Source organism: Scyliorhinus torazame, chromosome 18 (genome assembly GCF_047496885.1).
Source record: "Scyliorhinus torazame isolate Kashiwa2021f chromosome 18, sScyTor2.1, whole genome shotgun sequence".
NCBI lineage: Eukaryota > Metazoa > Chordata > Chondrichthyes > Carcharhiniformes > Scyliorhinidae > Scyliorhinus > Scyliorhinus torazame.
In genome coordinates this window covers 75,108,148-75,131,754 of record NC_092724.1, presented here as the reverse complement: position 1 = coordinate 75,131,754, position 23,607 = coordinate 75,108,148, and the positions used below count along the sequence as shown (strand labels likewise).

General features: G+C 45.5%; 1 protein-coding gene across 2 annotated transcripts in view; it reads left to right on the top strand.

The window, feature by feature from the left end:
- ndc80 (NDC80 kinetochore complex component) overlaps positions 1-23,607 on the top strand; it is a 225,356-nt gene that overhangs the window by 6,177 nt on the left and 195,572 nt on the right. The window contains exons 3-4 of one of the 2 annotated variants that reach the window (XM_072482926.1): positions 8,806-8,856; positions 12,245-12,377. In XM_072482926.1, coding sequence (XP_072339027.1) covers positions 8,806-8,856; positions 12,245-12,377 — 184 coding nt within the window. The remainder of the gene's footprint in view (positions 1-8,805; positions 8,857-12,244; positions 12,378-23,607) is intronic. The other variant, XM_072482927.1, reaches the window with a different exon arrangement.

Genomic DNA, 23,607 nt, shown 5'->3' with positions numbered 1-23,607 from the left:
GTTTTTCGGTACACCATGCAACCAAATAATCTATCTCCCTTCTGTAGTCTGATTCGTCATTTGAGATACGACCCACCACAGTCGCATCATCTGCAAACATATAGATTGAATTGGAGTTAAATCTTGCCAGTCGTGTGTGTGTATAGGGAGTACAGTAGAGGACAGAGTACACATCCTTGAGGGGCCCCGGTGTTAAGGACTATTGTGGAGGAGGTGCTGTTACCTATCCTGACAGATTGCGGTCTGTTGGTGAGCAAGCCAAGGATCCAGCTGCACAGGGAGGGGTCAAGTCCAAGATTACAGAGTTTGATTATTAGTCTTGTTGGGTTAATGGTGTTGAAGGCGGAGCTGTAGTCTATGAACAGCAGTCTGACGTAGGTGTCCTTGTTGTTGAGGTGTTCGAGAGTTGATTGTTGGGCCAGAGAGATGGCATCTGCTGTGGACCGGTTGCGGCAATAGGCAAACTGCAATGGATCGAGATCATCTGGGAGGCATTGATCTATCTCATGACTAGCCGCTCAAAGCATTTCATGATAACAGACGTCAGGGCCACTGGTCGTTCTTCTTTGGTACTGGTGTTCTGGTGGTCTGGAGAAGGGCGGGACCTCGGAGCAGAGAAGGGAGGTGTTGAAGATGTCTGCGAATACACTCGTCAGCTGGTCTGCGCAGGCTGAGTGCTCGCTCAGGGACTCTCAAGGGACCCGTTGCTTTTGGCGGATTCACTTTCAAGAAGGCAGCTCTTACCTCTTGAGGCTTTAACATGGGTATGGGTGTGTCCAGGGCTGTTGGGGCAGGTGGCACTGATGTATTGGCTGACTGTTCAAAGCGGGTACAGAACTTGTTCAGTTCATCGGGGAGGGATGCTCCAGCCCCAGAGATTCCGTCTGGCCTTTGTGGGTTTGCGTAGTTGGAAACTGGAATTGTCTATATTGATCACATTGTAGATTGTTGTTAAACTCCATCTGGTTCACTAACAAAAGGCTGTGCAGGCCAAGTCACAATGTATTGTTGAAGAGAAGGATGTTTTTTAAAAAAGATTTTAGTGGCATCAAGGCATATCGAGAGAAAGCGGGAATATGGCACTGAAATAGAGGATCAGCCATGATCATAATGAATGGCGATGCAGGCTCAAAGAGCCAAATAACCTACTCCTAGTTTCCATGTTTGTAATGTCTTTTAGTGAAGGAAATCTGGCATCCTTACCCGGTCTGGCTTAAGTGTCACTCCAGACCCACAGCAGTGTGGTTGACCCTGAACTGTCCTTTGAAATGGCCTAGCAAGCCACTCCGTTCAAGGGCAGTTAATGCTAACCCAGACTATGTGCCCTGACAATGTTTCCAGCAAGAGTACTGAAGACGTGTGCTCCAGAGCTAACTCTCTACACCATCTACAATACTGGAATTTACATGAAACTGGAAAATTGCCCAGGTATATCCTGCTCATAAAAAGCAGAACGAGTAAATCCAACCTGGAAAATGTGCACTCATCAGTCTGCTCTTGATCATCAGCAAACTAATCTCAACAGTGCTATCAAGTGAACCTACTCCGAAAACTAGAACGGATAAAGTTCGCACTAAGGGGTTCGGCTCAAGGGTTCACCAGGCGGTGGCAACCGTTCATTGACTACCTCGCAGAACGATAAAGGAAATGGGAAGGTAACAGCAGCAACCCAGGGGGGAGGGCCCGGGCGGGTCCTCGGGTGTTTTTGTATAGATATTTGTATTAGGCTATGTGTATTGGATTGTTTGATTTTATTTTTGGAGAGTTATTATTTTTGATATGGCAGTTGCCATTTAGTTTATATATTATTTATTTACTTGTTAAAAACGGCCACTGTTATTTATACTGTTTTATTGTTGTAAAAAGGAAAACCTTTGTATTGTTTTGTTTGGCCAAAAAATTTGAATAAAATATATTTTAAAAAAAAAAAGTGAACCTACTCAGCAATAATGTGTTCACTTACACCCAGTTTGGTCCTACCAGGGCTACTCAGTTCATTCTAGTCTGTTGAGACTCTTACCTTCTAATAAAGAACAACAAAGAACAAAGAAATGTACAGCACAGGAACAGGCCCTTCGGCCCTCCAAGCCCGTGCCGACCATGCTGCCCGACTAAACTACAATCTTCTACACTTCCTGGGTCCGTATCCTTCTATTCCCATCCTATTCATATATTTGTCAAGATGCCCCTTAAATGTCCCTATCGTCCCTGCTTCCACTACCACCTCCGGTAGCGAGTTCCAGGCACCCACTACCCTCTGCGTAAAAAACTTGCCTCGTACATCTACTCTAAACCTTGCCCCTCTCACCTTAAACCTATGCCCCCTAGTAATTGACCCCTCTACCCTGGGGAAAAGCCTCTGACTATCCACTCTGTCTATGCCCCTCATAATTTTGTATACTTCTATCAGGTCTCCCCTCAACCTCCTTCGTTCCAGTGAAAACAAACCGAGTTTATTCAATCGCTCCTCATAGCTAATGCCCTCCATACCAGGCAACATTCTGGTAAATCTCTTCTGCACCCTCTCTAAAGCCTCCACATCCTTCTGGTAGTGTGGTGACCAGAATTGAACACTATACTCCAAGTGTGGCCTAACTAAGGTTCTATACAGCTGCAACATGACTTGCCAATTCTTATACTCAATGCCCCGGCCAATGAAGGCAAGCATAAGAATCGGTAGTCCGGTTGGTGGGAGTGTCAAAAATACGACTTTATTGTTAATTACTCACTGGTATACACTTGAATAAGAACTGAATAAAAACTTAGAAACAAAATATCAAACAATACATAAAAAAGTTTAAGCACACAATGAATCACTAAACACAACAAACAGATGATTCAAGAATTCAGAAACAAGGGACCTTGACCACGAGGTCCTATTTTGAAGGGAATTCCTTTCTCTGTTTTAACCCCTCATTTACTTTCATTGGTTTCTATTTCTCAGCTGAGACCTTGTTTGTTCAAATGAATGTCTGTTACTTGAGGATAACTTAATCAAACATTGGACATTACTTAAGATTGGCTGGTGTCTATCAAAACTAACTCAGCATTAAAGTGCGCAGTCTTAGGAAAAATACTGGATATGTTTTCTCATACCTGCCACGTTTCATAGCTTGGCAAAGACCTAGCTAAAATTGATTAGTTGATTAGACTGAGAACAATCCGTTCTCAGTACTGAATACAATGGTTAATTCATTATGAAAAAATGACTGGGTTCCCACAGTCGAGACACTTAAAAAAAATATTTTTTGCCTATTAGCTATAAGCATTCAATTAGCCCCTATATGAATAAAACTATACTCTATCACTGTCTGAGCCCAGGCATGAATAAAGGAGTTGAACTCGAGGTAAGAATGATTGCTGAACAGGGGCAGCAGTGTGCAACATCTACAGAATGTACTGCAGGAACCCACCAAGGCTCCTTAAACAGCACCTTCCAAACCCGTGACCTCTACCAGCAATGAATGGGAACACCACCAACTGCAAGTTCTCCTCCAAGCCACACACCATCCTGACTTGGAGCTGTATTGCCATTCCTTCACCGGGTCAAACTCCCTCCCTAACAGTACTGTGGGAAGCGCAGCAGAAAGTAGCTCATCACCATCTTCTCAAGGGCAATTAGGGTGGGCAATAAATTCTGGCCTTGCCAGAAAGAACATCCCATAAAGAATTTTTTAAAATGTGAGGTTATCCACTGGTAGCAAAAATGAGAAGATAGACCATTATCTGAACAGCCAAACATTAGGAGAAGGGAATGTGCAAAGATACCTGGGTGTCCTCGTATACTAGTCACTGAAGATAAGCATGCTGGTGCAACAGGCGGTAAAGAAAGCAAATGTTATGCTGACCTTCCATTGCGAGAAGGTTCGAGTACGGGAGCAGGGATTTCTTGCTGCAATTATACAGGACCTTGGTTGATACCACACCTGGAATATTGTGTGCAGTTTTGGTCTCCTTATCTGAGGAGGGATGTTCTTGCTCTAGAGGGAGTGCAGCAAAGGTTTACCAGTCTGATTTCTGAGATGCCGGGAATGATGTATGAAGAGAGATTGAATCGGTTAGGATTGTATTCACTGGAGTTCAGAAGAATGAGGGAGGATCTCGTAGAAACCTCTAAAATTCTAACGGGACTAAACCGGGTTGATGCAGGAAGGATGTTCCATATGATGGGTGTGTCCAGAACAAGGGGTCACAGTCTGAGGATACCGGGTAGACCATTTAGGACAGAGATTAGGAGAAATTCCTTCACCTGGAGAGTGGTTGACCTGTGGAATTTGTTACAACAGGAAGTAATTGAAGCCAAAACATTGTATGTTTTTTAGCGTTTAGGATGAAGGGCTATGGGGAAGGAAAGCGGGACTAGACTATTAAGTTGGAATATCAGCCATGATCATAGAATGGCGGAGCGCACTCGAAGGGCCAAATGGCCTCTTCCTCTTACTGTCTATGTTTCTATAATGAGCTTAATGGCCGCCTTCCATGCAGTAGATTTGAGAATATACACCCAATTTACTCAGCCTGTCATCATAGAACGACCCTCTCACACCTAGTGCCAATCTTGTGAATTTCTCTGCACCATCTCCTCATAGAATCATAGAATTTACAGTGCAGAAGGAGGCCATTAGGCCCATCGAGTCTGGACCAGCTCTTGGAAAGCGCACCCTACCCAAGCCCACATCTCCACCCTATCCCAGTAACCCCACCCAACACTGAGGGCAATTTTGGACACTAAGGGCAATTCAGCATGGCCAATCCACCTAACCTGCACATCTTTGGACTGTGGGAGGAAACCGTAGCACCCGGAGGAAACCCATGCACACAATGGGAGAATGTGCAGACTCCGCGCAGACAGTGACCCAAGCCGGGAATCGAACCTGGGGACCTGGAGTTGTGAAGCAATTGTGCTAACCACTGTTATCGTGCTGCCCAAACTGTGAATATAATTCCTTAAACATAGAGACAGATCTGCAGAGGTATGGTCTCACAAAGGCGAGCATGCCATTTGCCTCCCTAATTGCTTGCTGCAACTGCACGCTAACTTTGTTTTTCTTGCACGAGTACACCCAAGTCTCTCTGGCCATCACAAAGTTTACAAATTTCACACCTTTTTTAAAAAAAAATTATTCTGCTTTTCTATTCTTGCTGCCAAAGCAAATAACCTCACATCTAGAGGGATAGAATTGAAAAGCGGAGGTTATGCCAACTTTAATTTGAAGCTTCTAATCCCCCTGTTATGAACAGGATATGGAGGCACGAGAGGGTGTGGAGAAGATTTACAAGGTGTTTTTTTTCTTCTGGCTGAGGGGTATGGGATAGGTGTTTAAAATAATGAAAATCCTTGATGAGAGAAAACTTGTGGAGTAGAAGTAAAGTTAGGGGCCATGATTATAACACATTGTTCTGTTCTATACTTCTGAGGGCCATGATGTCCTACCTTTTGGCTAGGTGATCAAAATTTTATACGTTGCAGATGTGCCCTGGTCATGTTTCGTTCCATGACACTTCAGTCTCAATTTCTGCCAATATAAATTTGATTTTTATGCAGGAAACATGATTGCAATATTTTCCACCATAATTTCTCATCTTTTATTTCCTGGTGTATTCTCATTTACCACTGTTCCCATTTACTAATATACTTTTGGGTCATTTTCTGATAATTTAATACCTGGTGGTGCAGTGACTGATTATAAAACAATACAGCACAGGAGGAGACCATTCACCCCATCAAATATGGACTAGCTCTTTCAAAGAGCAGTCAGCTTAACCCCACTCCTCTTGCCTTTTCTCACATCCCTGCAATATTTTTCTCCTTCAAATATCTATCCAAGACTTTTGAATTTGTATATTGTCATGGGAATGTCCCTTTAAGAAATGTGTATTATCACATGGCTTGAGTGATGTCATTGTGTTGGTGGAGCTGGGCTGTGGCACTGGTTTTTACTTTCAATTTTGAGCTGGAAGCTGTTGTGTGGTTCTGAGTTTTACTTTCGGTTTAGACTTTTGGCTGCTGTATTCCGTCTACAAGGATCTCTCTGCATGTTAAAAGGTGTCCAGATCACTTGATACTTTAAAAGTGATAACTTTTTTTCTGGAAAGAATTCAAACCTACTAGTTTGAGTAAAAGGGTTTTTGTCTGGTTTATGGACGTTAATTTTTGAGTGAAACAGTAATGGGAAGTTATTAAGGGTTAAATAAAGAGTACTGTAGCTGTGTGGAGTATTTATGTTTGTAGTTTGTGCCTGGAATTCAGTGCCAGTGGAGGTGGTGAAGGCAGGCACGATAGCAACGTTTGAGATGTATCTTAATAGACACTTGAATGTGCGGGAATGGAGGGATACAGATTGTTTGGGCAATGAGTAGTAGGTCTAATTAAGGAATCTGGAATGGTGCAGGCTTGGTGGGCCGAACGGCCTGTTCCTGTGCTATAATGTTCTTTGTTCAGTGCTAACCACTGTGCCACCATGCCACCCATGTCATGTAGTACATTACAAATCCTACATTTCTGTATCAAATCTCTTGCCTTTGGCCCAAGGCAAAAACTTCAGTTTCTAATAAACCTCTTCTGTGCTGTCTCTAAGCCTTCATTCTTCCTCACTGTGCTGTCCTTAATATTCTAGTTAAATTGCTTTGTTAACCTGTCCTGCTATCTTCAAGGATTTGTATGCAAACAGGGCTTTCCCTGCATATTATTCATTCAAAATTGTTTGATTTAGCAAATATTATGTTCTTATCAAAATTGACACTTCTCACCATTCTGCATTGAATTTCCTGTGCCCCTCCTCCACTCTCTGTTCTCTTGACGTCTTGCTGTCTGCCTCACTGTTTACTACATTTTAGTTTCATATTGAAAATTTTGAAATTTCCTCCTGCATCTTCAAGACCATAATTAATGTAAATAAAAACAGCAGTGGTCCCAGTACTGAACTTTGGGAAATGCAACTGCATACTTCCCTCCAACAGAGAAAACAGCCATTCACCACCACTGTTTTCTATCCCTTCGCAAATTTTGTATCCATGTTCTTCCTGCCCATTGTTTGACATCCAGTACCTAGTTTTTGTTCCATGGAAACTTATATATTGTGTAATTTCATCCAGATTTGCCCAATTTTAGAAGTTGCACAATGGTAAAATGTAACATTACTTTGTTAGAGATCACATGAGTAGAGGTAGTCTGCAGCTTGATTGCCAGTTGGCTCAAAGGCTGTTATACTGTTTATTGCTTTGATAACAAATTTTCAATCAAGCTTCATACTTTGTATAATTCACCACCTTAGCCACAACTAGCCAGTGTGGAACCTTGTCGAATGGTTTCAAAAGTGCAGAATTATTTCAAGTTGGGTGTGTCTTTGTCGTGTGCATGTATAGACAAGATTATTAAAGTCATAAGGTCTAAAAGTCTTAGGACAAATGAAGCCTTGAAAGTAGGAAGGAACTTAAGGTAGGAGTTAGGAGGGCTAAAAGGGGTCATGAAATGAAATGGTGACAAACAGGATTATAATAATCTTCATTATCACAAGTAGGCTTAAATTAAACTGCAATAAATTTACTGTAAAAAGCCCCTAGTCGCCTGTTTGGGTACATAGAGGGAGAATTCAGAATGTCAAATTACCTAACAGCACGTCTTTCCGGAGCACCCAGAGGAAACCCATGCAGACACAGGGTGAACGTGCAGACTCCACACAGACAGTGACCCAAGCCGGGAATCGAAGCTGGGACCCTGGAGTTGTGAAGCAACAGTGCTAACCACTGTGCTACCGATTAAGGAAAGACCTAAAGCGTTTTATACGTATGTAAAGAGCAAGAGGATAGCCAGAGAAAGGGTTGGTCCATTCACAGATATTGGAGGGAATCTATGTATGGAACCAGAAGAAATGGATGGATACTAAAAAGAAGAAACAGGTTACAGGGTGGGGGAGGTGACCTGGAAAGTCAGAGGGGTAGTGGTATTAATGCTAGTATTGTAATCCAGAGACCGAGGGCAATACTCTGGGAACCCGCTGGGGCAGACCGAGGGTAATGCTCTGGCAACCCGCCGGGGCAGATGGTGCAATTTGAACTCCATAAAACAATCCAGAATTAATGATGACAATGGAATTGTTGCCATTGTCATAGAAACCTAGATCACTAATATCATTTAGAGATGGAAATCTGCCATCCTTACTTGTGACTCTAGTGGTTGACTGTTTAAATTAGGAGTGAGCAATAAATTCTGGCCCAACATTTATTAATTTAAAAAAGGACAAAAAGCAAACAATGGTAATGGAGGTGCGAAAATCAAAATGGAGGACAGAGCTCTGATGATGTTGAACTTAATGTTGAGTTCAGAGGCTGTAAAGTGCCTCATCGGAACATTTAGCAGGCAGAGACCGAAATGGGAGCATGATAATGAATTGAAATGGCAAGCCTGTTTGCACCTGAGTGGGGGAGTTCCACAAAGTGGTCACCCAGTGTACCTCAGTCTGCCCATTGTAGAGGAGACTGCTTAAAAAAAAGTGAACAGTGAGGAGATGGGCAAAAAGGGCGGGTGTTACACTTCCTGCGATGCCTTTGAATCAGGATGCTGTGTTGTGGGTGATAGAAGAGTGGACTAAGGTGTCATTGAGGAAATGGTTCCTTCAGAATGCTGACAGGGGAGGGGAATGTGTATTTGGTGGCATCTTACTGGAGGTGCAGAATGATTCTTTGAATGCAAAGGCTGAAGGGTGGAAAGTGATTGTGGTTTCGACAGGGAGGGGACATTGTGTGTTCATGTTTGATAACTGATTGCATGAGATTTATCTTCTGCTAAACTTTGTTTGTTCACAGTGTGTTTCGTCCAGGAACCTCTGAGAGAATCACCAGCTCCTTTGGAAGAAGGTACTGGCAGCATTTAGTTTCCCCTACTCCTGAGACTGAGAATGTTTTCCAAGATTGTGTTCTATTTGATTTATTTCTCTTTCCTTCTTCCTGCGCTCCACTCTGTACTGTGTAATTCAATATAACCAACTATTACAATCAAACTCTTCCTTTAACAAGGATAGTTGGGTAGTTACATATAAATACGAGGGGAGTTGTATCTCTTTAGAATCCCCAGAATTATTATTGCACAGCTGGAGGCCATTGAGCCCGTTGTGTCGACGAGCCTGCTCTTTGAGTAATTCATCCACTGTCATTTTGCTGCCTTCTTGCGCTAACCCTGCATTTTCTTCCTTTTCAAATAATAACCCAATTCCCTCTTGAATACCTTGATTTAACCTTCACGTGATCAGGCAGCACACTCCAGATCTTAATCACTCAATATGTGAAAAAGTTTCATCTTCTCTTGCATCTTCCTTGTGTTACCATCCCTTGGGATAGTGAGCGGTCAATTTTAGCCCCACTTGACCTGGAGTCACAACACAGTTGAAATGAACAAAGAATTCTTAGAAAAACACCCAAAGCCGTTGGCCCTTGGCTGCCCAATAACTACAGTCGCCAAGTTTGTAAATTTAAACACTATTTAATTTTATTAATAACAATAACTATTATTCAATATGCAGTGAATACAACTAATTAACTATTATCTAATTCCTAACCCCCATCTAACTCTCACTCACCCTCTATATATAATATATATAATAAGCGCACACACACACACACACACACACACACATAGAAAAGTACAGCACAGGAACAGGCCCTCCAACTCTGTGCTGGCCATTGTGCCAGTCTAAACTAAAACCTTTGCACACGACAAACAAATACAGTGGGGAAAAGAAATAATGATGAAAGTAAAAAGGGTAACAGTCTTTGTTTCAGATGGTTGTCTTCTGGCACACCTTCCTTTAGTTTAAACTTTCAGCTCAAGGTTTCTGCTTTCAGTCTAAAATGGTTTTCATTGTAGATTCATCCATGTTCTCTGTAGGTTCAGAAATACAGCAGCTATGCAGCTTTTCTAGAGAAAGAGACTCTCAAAACTTCTTTTCTGAACGTCCAGGACCCGACTGTCCTTTCCTTGGTTCTCTGAAAACCATCCCACTAGGGTAGGACCCAATCACTGCCTGCCGCTAGGCAGAATAAGGCTTTTTGGCCAATTCATTGGCCACCAGCCAACCAATCGAACCAAGTCTGTCCAATCTCCCGGGTGCTAAAAAGTCTGAGTTCTGCTGTTCAGAAGCTAGCACAGTGTACTATTTTGTAACTTATGAGTGCCCACTTCCTCTGCTCAACTGAAAGGGACATGTCCATTAAACATCCATGGATCAAAAATGATAACGACAAAATGAAAGAAATGGGGAAAAAGGGAATCAACAGAAAGTGCCCTTACAATTGCTGCTTTTGCCAATTACCTTAAATCTGTGCCTGAATAGTGTTTGCATAGAACCATAGAATTTCTACCGTGCAGAAGGGGGCCATTTGGTCCATCAAGACTGCACTGACCCTCCTGAAGAACACCCTACCTAGGCCCACTCCTTGCACTATCCCCATAACTACACCAAAACGGTACATCTTTATAACAATCAATTTAGCATGGCCAATCTACCTATCTTTGGACTGTGGGAGGAAACCGAAGCACCTGGAGGAAACCCACACAGAAGCAGCGAGAAAATTCAAACTCCACACAGTCACCAAAGGCCGGAATTGAACCAGGGTCCCTGACGCTATGCTATGCCGCCCCATAGCAAGGGATAATGTGCTGTGAAACCTGTACCACCCACAGTATGATGTAGAGAGTCCCATGGTAGTGGACCAAGTTATAATAGTCTGGCAAAAGCCAGTATGAAGGGAGATGTATATGAGTTACAAAGAACAAAGAAATGTACAGCACAGGAACAGGCCCTTCGGCCCTCCAAGCCCGTGCCGACCATGCTGCCCGACTAAATTACAATCTTCTACACTTCCTGGGTCCGCATCCCTCTATTCCCATCCTATTCATGTATTTGTCAAGATGCCCCTTAAATGTCACTATCGTCCCTGCTTCCACCACCTCCTCCGGTAGCGAGTTCCAGGCACCCACTACCCTCTGTGTAAAAAAACTTGCCTCGTACATCTACTCTAAACCTTGCCCCTCTCACCTTAAACCTATGCCCCCTAGTAATTGTCCCCTCTACCCTGGGGAAAAGCCTCTGACTATCCACTCTGTCTATGCCCCTCATAATTTTGTATATCTCTATCAGGTCTCCCCTCAACCTCCTTCGTTCTAGGGAGAACAAACCGAGTTTATTCAACCGCTCCTCATAGCTAATGCCCTCCATACCAGGCAACATTCTGGTAAATCTCTTCTGCACCCTCTCTAAAGCCTCCACATCCTTCTGGTAGTGTGGCGACCAGAATTGAACACTTGAACACTTGTTAAAAAACACTTAATGTGCAACGACACTAAGCCTTGAGACACACAACAAACTGATTAGGAAGGCAAATTGAATGTTGACATTTATTGCAAGAGTAATGGAATATAAAAGTAGCATGGCCTCAGCAAACCACTTCTGGAATACTGTGTGCAAATTTGGTCTCCTTATTTTAAAAGAAGATATTGCTTTAGAAGCTGTTCAGAGAACCATAAAATTCCTACAGTGGAGGAGGCCATTTGGCCGATCAAGTCTGCACCAACCCTCTGAAAGAGCACCCTATCCTCGTAATCCCACCTATCCTACACATCTTTGGATTGTGGGAGGAAACCGGAGCACCCAGATGAAACCCATGCAGACACAGGGAGAAAGTACAAACTCCACAGTCACCCAAAGCCAAAATTGGACCTTGGTGCGGTGAGGCAGCAGTGCCAATTACTGTGCCACTCTGCTGCCCCAGGTTCACTGTACTCATTTCTGTTTATTAGTCTTGTACCGTTTTAAGAAAAATCTGCTTTTCCATTCTTCTTTCCAAGGTGGATAATTCCAAACTTCTCACGTTATCATCTCTGTCTTCTTGTCCATATCCCTTTGCAGCCTCCTCACAGTTTACTTTCATACCTAGCTTTGTATCATCAGTCAACTTTAATTCATTAACACTTGGCCCTTCATCTAAGTTGTTGATGTAGATTATAAATGGCACAGGGTCAAGTTAAAATCATTTTATCATTCCACTGCTTACACCTTGTTGGAGTAAGGGAGTTATCCTGGTCCTGGTCAATATTCATTCCTTGACCGGCATTTTAAAAAATGGATTATCTGGTCATTATAACATTGCTGTTTGTGGGGGCTGGGGTTGCTTATTTTTCCCCTTCCTCTTTGGTATTGAGCAATTGGCTTTGAAGATATTTGTTCTAAACTGAGTGTTTTCATTGTAGAACAAGTAGCATTGGAGCATGTGGAGGTAGAACAAGTAGCATTGGAACATGTGGAGGCATGGAAAAGATAAAAGACCCTAGACCGCTTCACGATAAGGCTTTTGTACAACAGTGCATTCGGCAGCTTTGTGAGGTATTTTCACTTTTAGCTGGAATAATCTCAAATGATCGGTTGTGGGGCAATGATGTACATAGGTGTGCTTGTGTGGATAGTACTACAAGTTTTGAGCCCATCTTGGATAATCACTCGTGATGAAGTTTGTCATTCTCATCAGTGGCCTGAGTGACTTGGGTTATACCTTCCTATATCTAATGATAAAAAAGCATAGCTGGGTCCGGCAGTAGGAACTGGTAATCCAAACTGGGAAACCTGTATTTAGCATGTGTCTTGCAGTTTTCCAATGATGGAACAAGGAATGCCTAGTGACATAAGAAAATGTGCAAAGTGTCAGTCTCCTTGTTTACAGGTGGTATATGAATTCATAGCAAATTCTACATGATTTGTCTCCTAATTAAAAAAATTTAAATAACCATGTGTCCGTCTGTAGTCTGACTGATTAAACTTTTGGCATTATCTTTTTGGACAGCATTCAGCTGCACAAAAACCTTTGTTTAAGCTTTCAGTTCCAGGCCAAGGACTGCTCCAATTGGTTCTTTGTTTAAAGATTAGTGCTCTGCAGTATGTATTCTCAAGATGTCACCAGCTGTGACCATATTAATGTCCTCACCACAATGAAATGAAATGAAAATGAAAATCGCTTATTGTCACAGGTAGGCTTCAATGAAGTTACTTTGAAAAGCCCTTAGTCGCCACATTCCGGCACCTGTTCGGGGAGGCTGGTACGGGAATCGAACCGTGTTGCTGGCCTGCCCTGGTCTGCTTTAAAAGCCAGCGATTTAGCCCAGTGTGCTAAACCAGCCCCAATGGATGGGAATATTTGTTGATCTCAGATAGGATAACTAATTACTACGGGTAGGATTTAAAAAATGATGATGGATCGGCGCTCACCATCCTGAGAGTCGGTGCCTAACACGCAACCGCCGACTCTCCAGCTCCCACTGCTATTTAACTATCATCTGAGCTTTGATTGGCAGTGTGCAGGAATTCTGTCCTAGAACATAGAACAATACAGCGCAGTACAGGCCCTTTGGCCCACGATGTTGCACCGAAACAAAAGCCATCTAACCTACACTATGCCATTATCATCCATATGTTTATCCAATAAACTTTTAAATGCCCTCAATGTTGGCGAGTTCACTACTGTAGCAGGTAGGGCATTCCACGGCCTCACTACTCTTTGCGTAAAGAACCTACCTCTGACCTCTGTCCTATATCTATTACCCCTCAGTTTAAAGTTATGTCCCCTCGTGCCAGCCATTTCCATCCGCGGGAGAAGGCTCTCACTGTCCACCCTATCCAACCCCCTGATCATTTTGTATGCCTCTATTAAGTCTCCTCTTAACCTTCTTCTCTCCAACGAAAACAACCTCAAGTCCATCAGCCTTTCCTCATAAGATTTTCCCTCCATACCAGGCAACATCCTGGTAAATCTCCTCTGCACCCGCTCCAAAGCCTCCACGTCCTTCCTATAATGCGGTGACCAGAACTGTACGCAATACTCCAAATGTGGCCGTACTAGAGTTCTGTACAGCTGCAACATGACCTCCCGACTCCGGAACTCAATCCCTCTACCAATAAAGGCCAACACTCCATAGGCCTTCTTCACAACCCTATCAACCTGGGTGGCAACTTTCAGGGATCTATGTACATGGACACCTAGATCCCTCTGCTCATCCACACTTTCAAGAACTTTACCATTAGCCAAATATTCCGCATTCCTGTTATTCCTTCCAAAGTGAATCACCTCACACTTCTCTACATTAAACTCCATTTGCTACCTCTCAGCCCAGCTCTGCAGCTTATCTATATCCCTCTGTAACCTGCTACATCCTTCCACACTATCGACAACACCACCGACTTTAGTATCGTCTGCAAATTTACTCACCCACCCTTCTGCGCCTTCCTCTAGGTCATTGATAAAAATGACAAACAGCAACGGCCCCAGAACAGATCCTTGTGGTACTCCACTTGTGACTGTACTCCTCCATTCTGAACATTTCCCATCAACCACCACCCTCTGTCTTCTTTCAGCTAGCCAATTTCTGATCCACATCTCTAAATCACCCTCAATCCCCAGCCTCCGTATTTTCTGCAATAGCCTACCGTGGGGAACCTTATCAAACGCTTTGCTGAAATCCATATACACCACATCAACTGCTCTACCCTCATCTACCTGTTCAGTCACCTTCTCAAAGAACTCAATAAGGTTTGTGAGGCATGACCTACCCTTCACAAAGCCATGCTGACTATCCCTGATCATATTATTCCTATCTAGATGATTATAAATCTTGTCTCTTATAATCCCCTCCAAGACTTTACCCACTACAGACGTGAGGCTCACCGGTCTATAGTTGCCGGGGTTGTCTCTGCTCCCCTTTTTGAACAAAGGGACCACATTTGCTGTCCTCCAGTCCTCTGGCACTATTCCTGTACAGTACGAAGTCTTACAACACCAGGTTAAAGTCCAACAGGTTTGTTTCGATGTCACTAGCTTTCGGAGCGCTGCTCCTTCCTCAGGTGAATGAAGAGGTCTGAGGAAGGAGCAGCGCTCCGAAAGCTAGTGACATCGAAACAAACCTGTTGGACTTTAACCTGGTGTTGTAAGACTTCGTACTGTGCTCACCCCAGTCCAACGCCGGCATCTCCACATCATGACTATTCCTGTAGCCAATGATGACATAAAAATCAAAGCCAAAGGTCCAGCAATCTCTTCCCTGGCCTCCCAGAGAATCCTAGGATAAATCCCATCAGGTCCCGGGGACTTATCTATTTTCAGTCTGTCCAGAATTGCCAACACCTCTTCCCTACGTACCTCAATGCCATCTATTCTATTAGCCTGGGGCTCAGCATTCTCCTCCACAACATTATCTTTTTCCTGAGTGAATACTGACGAAAAATATTCATTTAGTATCTCGCCTATCTCTTCAGACTCCACACACAATTTCCCATCTCTGTCCTTGACTGGTCCTACTCTTTCCCTAGTCATTCGCTTATTCCTGACATACCTATAGAAAGCTTTTGGGTTTTCCTTGATCCTTCCTGCCAAATACTTCTCATGTCCCCTCCTTGCTCATCTTAGCTCTCTCTTTAGATTCTTCCTCGCTACCTTGTAACTATCCATCGCCCCAACCGAAACTTCACACCTCATCTTCACATAGGCCTCCTTCTTCCTCTTAACAAGAGATTCCACTTCCTTGGTAAACCACGGTTCCCTCACTCGACGCCTTCCTCCCTGCCTGACCGGTACATACTTATCAAGAACACGCAGTAGCTGATCCTTGAACAAGCCCCACTTATCCAGTGTGCCCAACACTTGCAGCCTACTTCTCCACCTTATCCCCCCCAAGTCACGTCTAATGGCATCAGAATTGCCCTTCCCCCAGCTATAACTCTTGCCCTGCGGTGTATACTTATCCCTTGCCATCATTAACGTAAACGTCACCAAATTGTGGTCACTGTCCCCAAAGTGCTCTCCTACCTCCAAATCCAACACCTGGCCTGGTTCATTACCCAAAACCAAATCCAACGTGGCCTCGCCTCTTGTTGGCCTGTCAACATATTGTTTCAGGAAACCCTCCTGCACACACTGTACAAAAAACGACCCATCTTTTGTACTCGAACTATATCTTTTCCAGTCAATATTTGGAAAGTTAAAGTCTCCCATAATAACTACCCTGTTACTTTCGCTCTTATCCAGAATCATCTTCGCCATCCTTTCCTCTACATCCCTAGAACTATTAGGAGGCCTATAAAAAACTCCCAACAGGATGACCTCTCCTTTCCTGTTTCTAACTTCAGCCCATACTACCTCGGAAGAAGAGCCCCCATCTAGCATCCTCTCCGCCACCGTAATACTGCTCTTGACTAGCAGCGCCACACCTCCCCCTCTTTTGCCTCCTTCTCTGAGCTTACTAAAACACCTAAACCCCGGAACCTGCGACATCCATTCCTGTCCCTGCTCTATCCATGTCTCCGAAATGGCCACAACATCGAAGTCCCAGGTACCAACCCATGCTGCCAGTTCCCCTACCTTGTTTCGTATACTCCTGGCATTGAAGTAGACATACTTCAAACCACCTACCTGAACACTGGCCCCCTCCTGCGACGTCAAATCTGTGCTCCTGACCTCTATACTCTCATTCTCCCTTACCCTAAAACTACAATCCAGGTTCCCATGCCCCTGCTGCATTAGTTTAAACCCCCCCAAAGAGCACTAACAAATCTCCCCCCCCCCCCAGGATATTTGTGCCCCTCAGGTTCAGATGTAGACCATCCTGTCTGTAGAGGTCCCACCTTCCCCAGAAAGAGCCCCAGTTATCCAGAAATCTGAATCCCTCCCGCCTGCACCATCCCTGTAGCCACGTGTTTAAATGCTCTCTCCCCCTATTCCTCATCTCACTATCACGTGGCACGGGCAACAACCCAGAGATGATAACTCTGTTTGTTCTAGTTCTGAGCTTCCATCCTAGCTCCCTGAAAGCCTGCCTGACATCCTTGTCCCCTTTCCTACCTATGTCGTTAGTGCCAATGTGGACCACGACTTGGGGCTGCTCCCCCTCCCCCCTAAGGACCCGGAAAACACGATCCGAGCCATCACGTACCCTTGCACCTGGGAGGCAACATACCAAACGTGAGTCTCTCACGCTCCCACAAAATCTCCTATCTGTGCCCCTGACTATAGAGTCCCCAATTACTAATGCTCTGCTCCTCTCCCCCCTTCCCTTCTGAGCAACAGGGACAGACTCCGTGCCAGAGGCCCGTACCCCAGTCGTCCCCCCCACAAGTATCCAAAGCGGTATACTTGTTTCTCAGGGGAGCGACCGCAGGGGATCCCTGCACTGACTGCTTTTTCCCAGTCCCTCTTACAGTTACCCACCTATCTCCAATCTTTGGTGTAACTAATTCCCTGAAGCTGCTATCTATGACCCCTTCTGCCTCCCGAATGATCCGAAGTTCTTCCAGCTCCAGTTCCCTAACTCGGTCTTGGAGGAGCTGGAGATGGCAGCACTTCCTGCAGGTAAAATCAGCAGGGACACTAACTGCATCCCTCACCTCTAACATCCTGCAGGAGGAACATTGCACTCCCTTCCCTGCCATTCCTCTAACTTTCTACCAAGATCTGGCTAACAACTAAATTAAATTTTTTATAAAAAATAATAATAATATAATAAAATATGGTACTTACCTCAGACCAATGGGTTTTATTATTAGGTTGGAGGAGGAGGGCGGGTGGGAGACACTACACGTGTAGTGTCTCGGGTTTCCTCTCCACCAGAATTTATTGGTGAGGGTCTTCCCAGATGTCCACGGGTCGACTTCCTGTTCCCGCCTAAAACACTAATTTAAAAAAAAAAAATTCTCAGCTCCTGCTGAAATTGACTAACCAGCCAGCTCCACTCCCGCCGAAATCGATTGGCCTGCCCCTGCAAAGACAAGTGCTTTTAAAGGACAGACTTACCTCCCAGCAGCCACTTCCGCACTGCTCCCGCTGAAACTGACTCACCAGCTGTTCTCCCGCCGAAATCGACTGGCCTGCCCCTGCAAAGACAAGTGCTTTTAAAGGACAGACTTACCTCCCAGCAGCCACTTCCACACTGCTCCCGCTGAAACTGAGTCACCAGCTGTTCTCCCGCCGAAATCGACTGGCCTGCCCCTGCAAAGACAAGTGCTTTTAAAGGACAGACTTACCTCCCAGCAGCCACTTCCGCACTGCTCCCGCTGAAACTGACTCACCAGCTGTTCTCGCGCCGAAATCGACTGGCCTGCCCCTGCAAAGACAAGTGCTTTTAAAGGACAGACTTGCCTCCCAGCAGCCACTTCCGCACTGCTCCCGCTGAAACTGACTCACCAGCTGTTCTCCCGCCGAAACCGACTGTCCTGTCGGAAGGAAGGCCTGCGTGTGAGGCACAGCGCTACAAGTGTCCAGAAGAGATATTGCAGCGCTCTGCCTGGAACAAAGTTTCAGACTACACCTTTTTATACTTGGCGCAAAATCACTTTTTAAGCAGTCTTATTCCTCAAGTCGGTGCAAAATTGATCAAAACATGACCATAAGCTTGTTGAACCAGATGACTTTTTCAGTGTATTTTTTGGAACAATAATAATCTTTATTATTGTCGCAAGTAGGCTTACATTAGCAGTGCAATGAAATCACTGTGAAAATCCCCTAATTGCCACACTCCAGCACCTGTTCGGGTACACTGAGGGAGAATTCAGAATGTCCAATTCACCTCACAAGCACGTTCGGGACTTGTGGAAGGAAACCGGAGCACCCGGAGGAAATCCACGGAGACACTGGTGGAAACGTGCAGATTCTGCACAGACAGTGACCCAAGCCGGGAATCGAACCCAGGTCCCTGGTGTTGTGAAACAACAGTGCTAACCACTGCCACCGATACAATGAAAAAGTAATTTTTTTCTAAACCATTAAATTATCTTGTGGCATAGCTTCTGAATTGAAACAGCACATTTTTCAATTTTAAGCTCCTCATGTACCTACAGATGCTGTTATAAAAATTACATCTAGATCAGGGAGAAATCATAGAGCGCAGCACGGTAGCATTGTGGATAGCACAATTGCTTCACAGCTCCAGGGTTCCAGGTTCGATTCCGGCTTGGGTCACTGTCTGTGCGGAGTCTGCACATCCTCCCCGTGTGTACGTGGGTTTCCTCCGGGTGCTCCGGTTTCCTCCCACAGTCCAAAGATGTGCAGGTTAGGTGGATTGGCCATGATAAATTGTCCATAATTGCCACACCTTGGCCCCACAGCTAAGGGACATGTTCGCGGACTCGCTGGCAAGGGGCACTTTGCCTCCTACGTTAGCGCTGGCCACAATCTCACTGATACCCAAAAAAGATAAAGACCCGACGGAATGCTGATCATATAGACCCATTTCGCTGCTGAATGTAGATGCGAAAATACTCACAAAGGTCATGGCCAAAAGGCTAGAAAGTTGTGTACCAGAGGTGGTCGCAGAGGATCAAATGGGCTTTGTCAAGGGTAGGCAACTCACTGCGAACACAAGGCAGCTGCTGAATGTAATAATGACGCCCGGCCCCCACCCCACCCAGGGGGAGGAGAGAACACTAGAGGTAATCGTCTCCCTGGATGCAGAAAAGGCCGACGACAGAGTCGAATGGAGGTACCTCCTTGAGTTACTAGAACGGTTTGGGCTAGGTGCGGGATTCACCACCTGGGTAGACAACGCTCCCAAAGCGAGCGTTCGAACCAACACCACCAGCTCTGAATACTTCTAGCTGCAAAGAGACACAAGGCAAGGATGCCCCTTGTCCCCACTCCTGTTCGCACTAACAATTGAACCTCTGGCGATAGTTCTGTGGGACGCGAAAAGCTGGAAGGGCATCCAGAGAGGAGACTGAGAGCACAGAGTCTCACTCTATGCGGATCACCTGCACCTGTCTGTCACAAAGCCACAGGAAGGACTGAAGGCAATCATGCAGATCCTGAAATTTTCTAAACCTTCTCTGGTTACAAACTCAACAAGGGCAAAAGTGTGGCATTCCCAGTGAACCCAAACACTGGAGGGACTCCCATTTAAAACGGCCCAAAACAGATTCCGATACCTGGGGATCCAAATAGCCAGAGACTGGACACAGATCCACAAGTGGAACCTGACCAGCCTGGTGGAGGAAGTTAAAAAGGACCTACAGAGATGGGGCGCACTCACACTCTCCCTGGCGGGGAGAGTGGAGATGATCAAAATGAACATGCTGCCGAGGCGGTTCTTCCTGTTTAGCTCCATACCAATCTTCATCCCCAAGGCCTTCATCCAAAACGTAGCCAGCTTAATCATGGCGTTTGTGTGTGGGGGTGTAAGAATTCGAGAGTTCCCAAACCAACACTGCAAAGGAGGAAAATCAAAGGTGGCCTGGCATTACCAAACCTGCAGTACTACCACTAGGCAGCAACGGCGGAAAGAGTGAGGGGATGGGTAAACAAACCCAATTCAGAGTGGGTGTGGATGAAGGAGGCCTCTTGCAAGGGGACAACCCTCCATACCTTGGCTACAGTAGCACTCCCATCCCCTCGGCAAAATACACGTCAAGGCCAGTGGTAGTGGCTTCACTGAGACGTGTGCCCAATTACGACAGCACTTCGGGCTGACTAGGATGTGCCCCGTGGCTCCCATCTGCATCAACCACAAATTCCCCCCAGCCATGCTAGACACTACCTTTCAGAAATGGAGACGTGATGGGGGCACAGTGACAGGGACTTTTACGTAGGGCACAGACTGGCGACATTGGACGAACTGACAGAGGAATCATAGAACTTGCAGTGCAGAAGGAGGCCATTCAGCCCATCGAGTCTGCACCGGCTTTTGGAAAGAGCATCCTACTTAAGCCCATGTCTCCATCCTATCTCGCAACCCAGTAACCCCACCTAACCTTTTTGGACCATAAAGGCAATTTATCATGGCCAATCCACCTAACCTGCACATCTTTGGACTGTGGGAGGAAACCGGAGCACCTAGAGGAAACCCACGCAGTCACGGGGAGAACGTGCAGACTCCACACAGCCAATGACCCAAGCTGGGAATTGAACCTGGAACCCTGGAGCTGTGAAGCAACTGTGCACATAGGAACTGCTGACAGGACAGGAAATGAGACACCTGAAAATAAAGCACTTCATCCACAAAGAGATAGTAGGGTACCCCGGAGACTACACTATTAGAGGACTTGATAAATACGGACGGTAAAGAAGGGGGACTCTGGGGAAAATGTATGGGCAGCTACTGGACAGAGCCCGAAAACCACTGGATGAGACCAGATGGAAATGGGAGGACGACTGGGGATAAAAGTGAGGTGGGGACTCTGGAGCGAGGCACTGAGCAGGGGCAGGGCCAACTCCACCTCCTCCTGCGCAAGGCTCGGCCTCATGCAGTTCAGAATGATGCACAGAGCACACCTGACCAGAACCCGAATGAGCAGGTTCTTCCCAGAGGTGGAGGATAAATGTGAACGGTGCCAGAGGGGCCCGGCCCAACCAAACCCACATGTTTGGGGCCTGCCCCAAACGTGCGAGGTTCTGGACAGCTGTCATATGAGAGTACCCTTTAAGAAATGAGTGTTTAAGAAATGTACCTTTAATAAATGGAGCTGCTCATGTTACTGGAGTGATGTCAAAGTGTGGGTGGAGCTGAGCTCCACTTCTGTTTTTTAGTTTCAGTTTGAGAAAGCTTGGGTGTGTCTGTGAGCTGCACTGCTGTTGATCTCTGCCATGAAGGACTATCTCTTAATCATTTGGTGTATTCAGAAGAATTATAAATGTTTTCAGTCTTGAATGTAAACCCTAATGTGCTCCTGTTTGAAGGTTTGTTAAGCCTTTTGGATGTTAAAAGGATGGCATACAGATTACTGAGAGTTGTATTCTTTGGGGGGTATATTTGATTTACTGGTTGCTCAGATATTCACTGTTTGTTTTAAAAAGGTTAACTTGAGTTCATAAAATAAACATTGTTTTGTTTTAAAAACCACTGGTCCATGTCTGCTGTACCATACCTGAAGAGTGAGCTGTGTGCTCCCCATACCACAATCTATTAAAAGTTGTGGGTCAGGTGAACACCATGATACACTTTGGGGTTCTCTAAACCCTGGCCCATAACACAGCCTCCTTCGAGGCGGGGTTCTGGACAGCCTTCCTGAAGGCAATGTCCAAGGTTGTGAGGGTGAAGCCATGCCCAAACGTGGCAATCTTTGGGGTATCGGAGTAGCCAGAGCTACACATGGGGAAGGGGGCCGATGCCCTAGCTTTCGCTTCCCTAGTCGCACGCCGGAGAATCCTGCTCGGCTGGCGATCAGCAGCACCACCTATTGCTGCAGATTGGCTTGCTGAACTTTCGGAATTTCTCCACCTGGAGAAGATTAAGTACACCATCCGAGGGTCAGAGAAAGGCTTCCTAAACACATGGGGCAGTTAGTCCCAGAGGTTGAGGATTAATGTGAACAGATTATCTCTTAATCATTTGGTGAATTCAGAAGAATTATAAATGTTTTCAGTCTTGAATGTAAACCCTAATGTGCTCCTGTTTGAAGGTTTGTTCCAGAACTTGTTCGAGGCCAGCAACAACAAATAGATGGGGAAACGGGAAAGTTGAAAAGAAAAGGGAGAGGAAAAAGAAAAAAAATAAGACGGGGGTACCATAGGAACGTGCAACCGGGGGGGAATTAAGGGGCAATTTAGCAGGTTCAATCCACCTACCCTGCACATCTTTGGGTTGTGGGGGCGAAACCCACGCAAACACGGGGAGAATGTGCAAACTCCACACGGACAGTGACCCAAAGCCGGGATCGAACCTGGGACCTCGGCGCCGTGAGACAGCAGTGCTAACCACTGCGCCACCGTGCTGCCCCATATAGGAGAACTTAAAGGAAAGAAAAGACAAACCTTCCTGTATTCCTCCTCATCTCTGCTTTAAAGGATCGTCCCTTTAGTCTGAGATGATGTCCTCTGGTTCTAGTTTTTCCTACAAGTGGAAACATCCTCTCTACGTCCACTCTATCCAGGCCTCGCAGCATCCTGTAAGTTTCAATAAGATCCCCCCCTCATCCTTCTAAACTCCAACGAGTACAGACCCAGAGTCCTCAAACGTTCTTCATATGACAAGCTCTTCATTCCAGGGATCATTCTTGTGAACCTCCTCTGGACCCTTTCCAAGGCCAGCACATCCTTCCTTAGATACGGGGCCCAAAACTGCTCACAATACTCCAAATGGGGTCTGACCAGAGCCTTGTACAGCCTCAGAAGCACATCCCTGGTCGCTTCAAACAGAGCTTAGGAGAATTTATTTTCTTTCGGAGGGTCGGGAGTCTCTGGAATTTTCTTCTTCAAAAGGCGGAGGAAGCAGAGTCGTTGAATAATTTCAAGGCGGAGGTAGATAAACTCTTGATTAACAAGGGGGCAAAAGGTTATCGGAAGTCCGCAGGAATCTGGGGTCGAGGTACAATCAGATCAGCCGTGATCTACGGGCAGCATGGTAGCATTGTGGATAGCACAATTGCTTCACAGCTCCAGGGTCCCAGGTTCGATTCCGGCTTGGGTCACTGTCTGCGGAGTCTGCACATCCTCCCCGTGTGTGCATGGGTTTCCTCCGGGTGCTCCGGTTTCCTCCCACAGCCCAAAGATGTGCAGGTTAGGTGGATTGGCCATCAGAAATTGCCCTTAGTGTCCAAAATTGCCCTTAGTGTTGGGTGGGGTTACAGGGTTATAGGCATAGGGATAGGG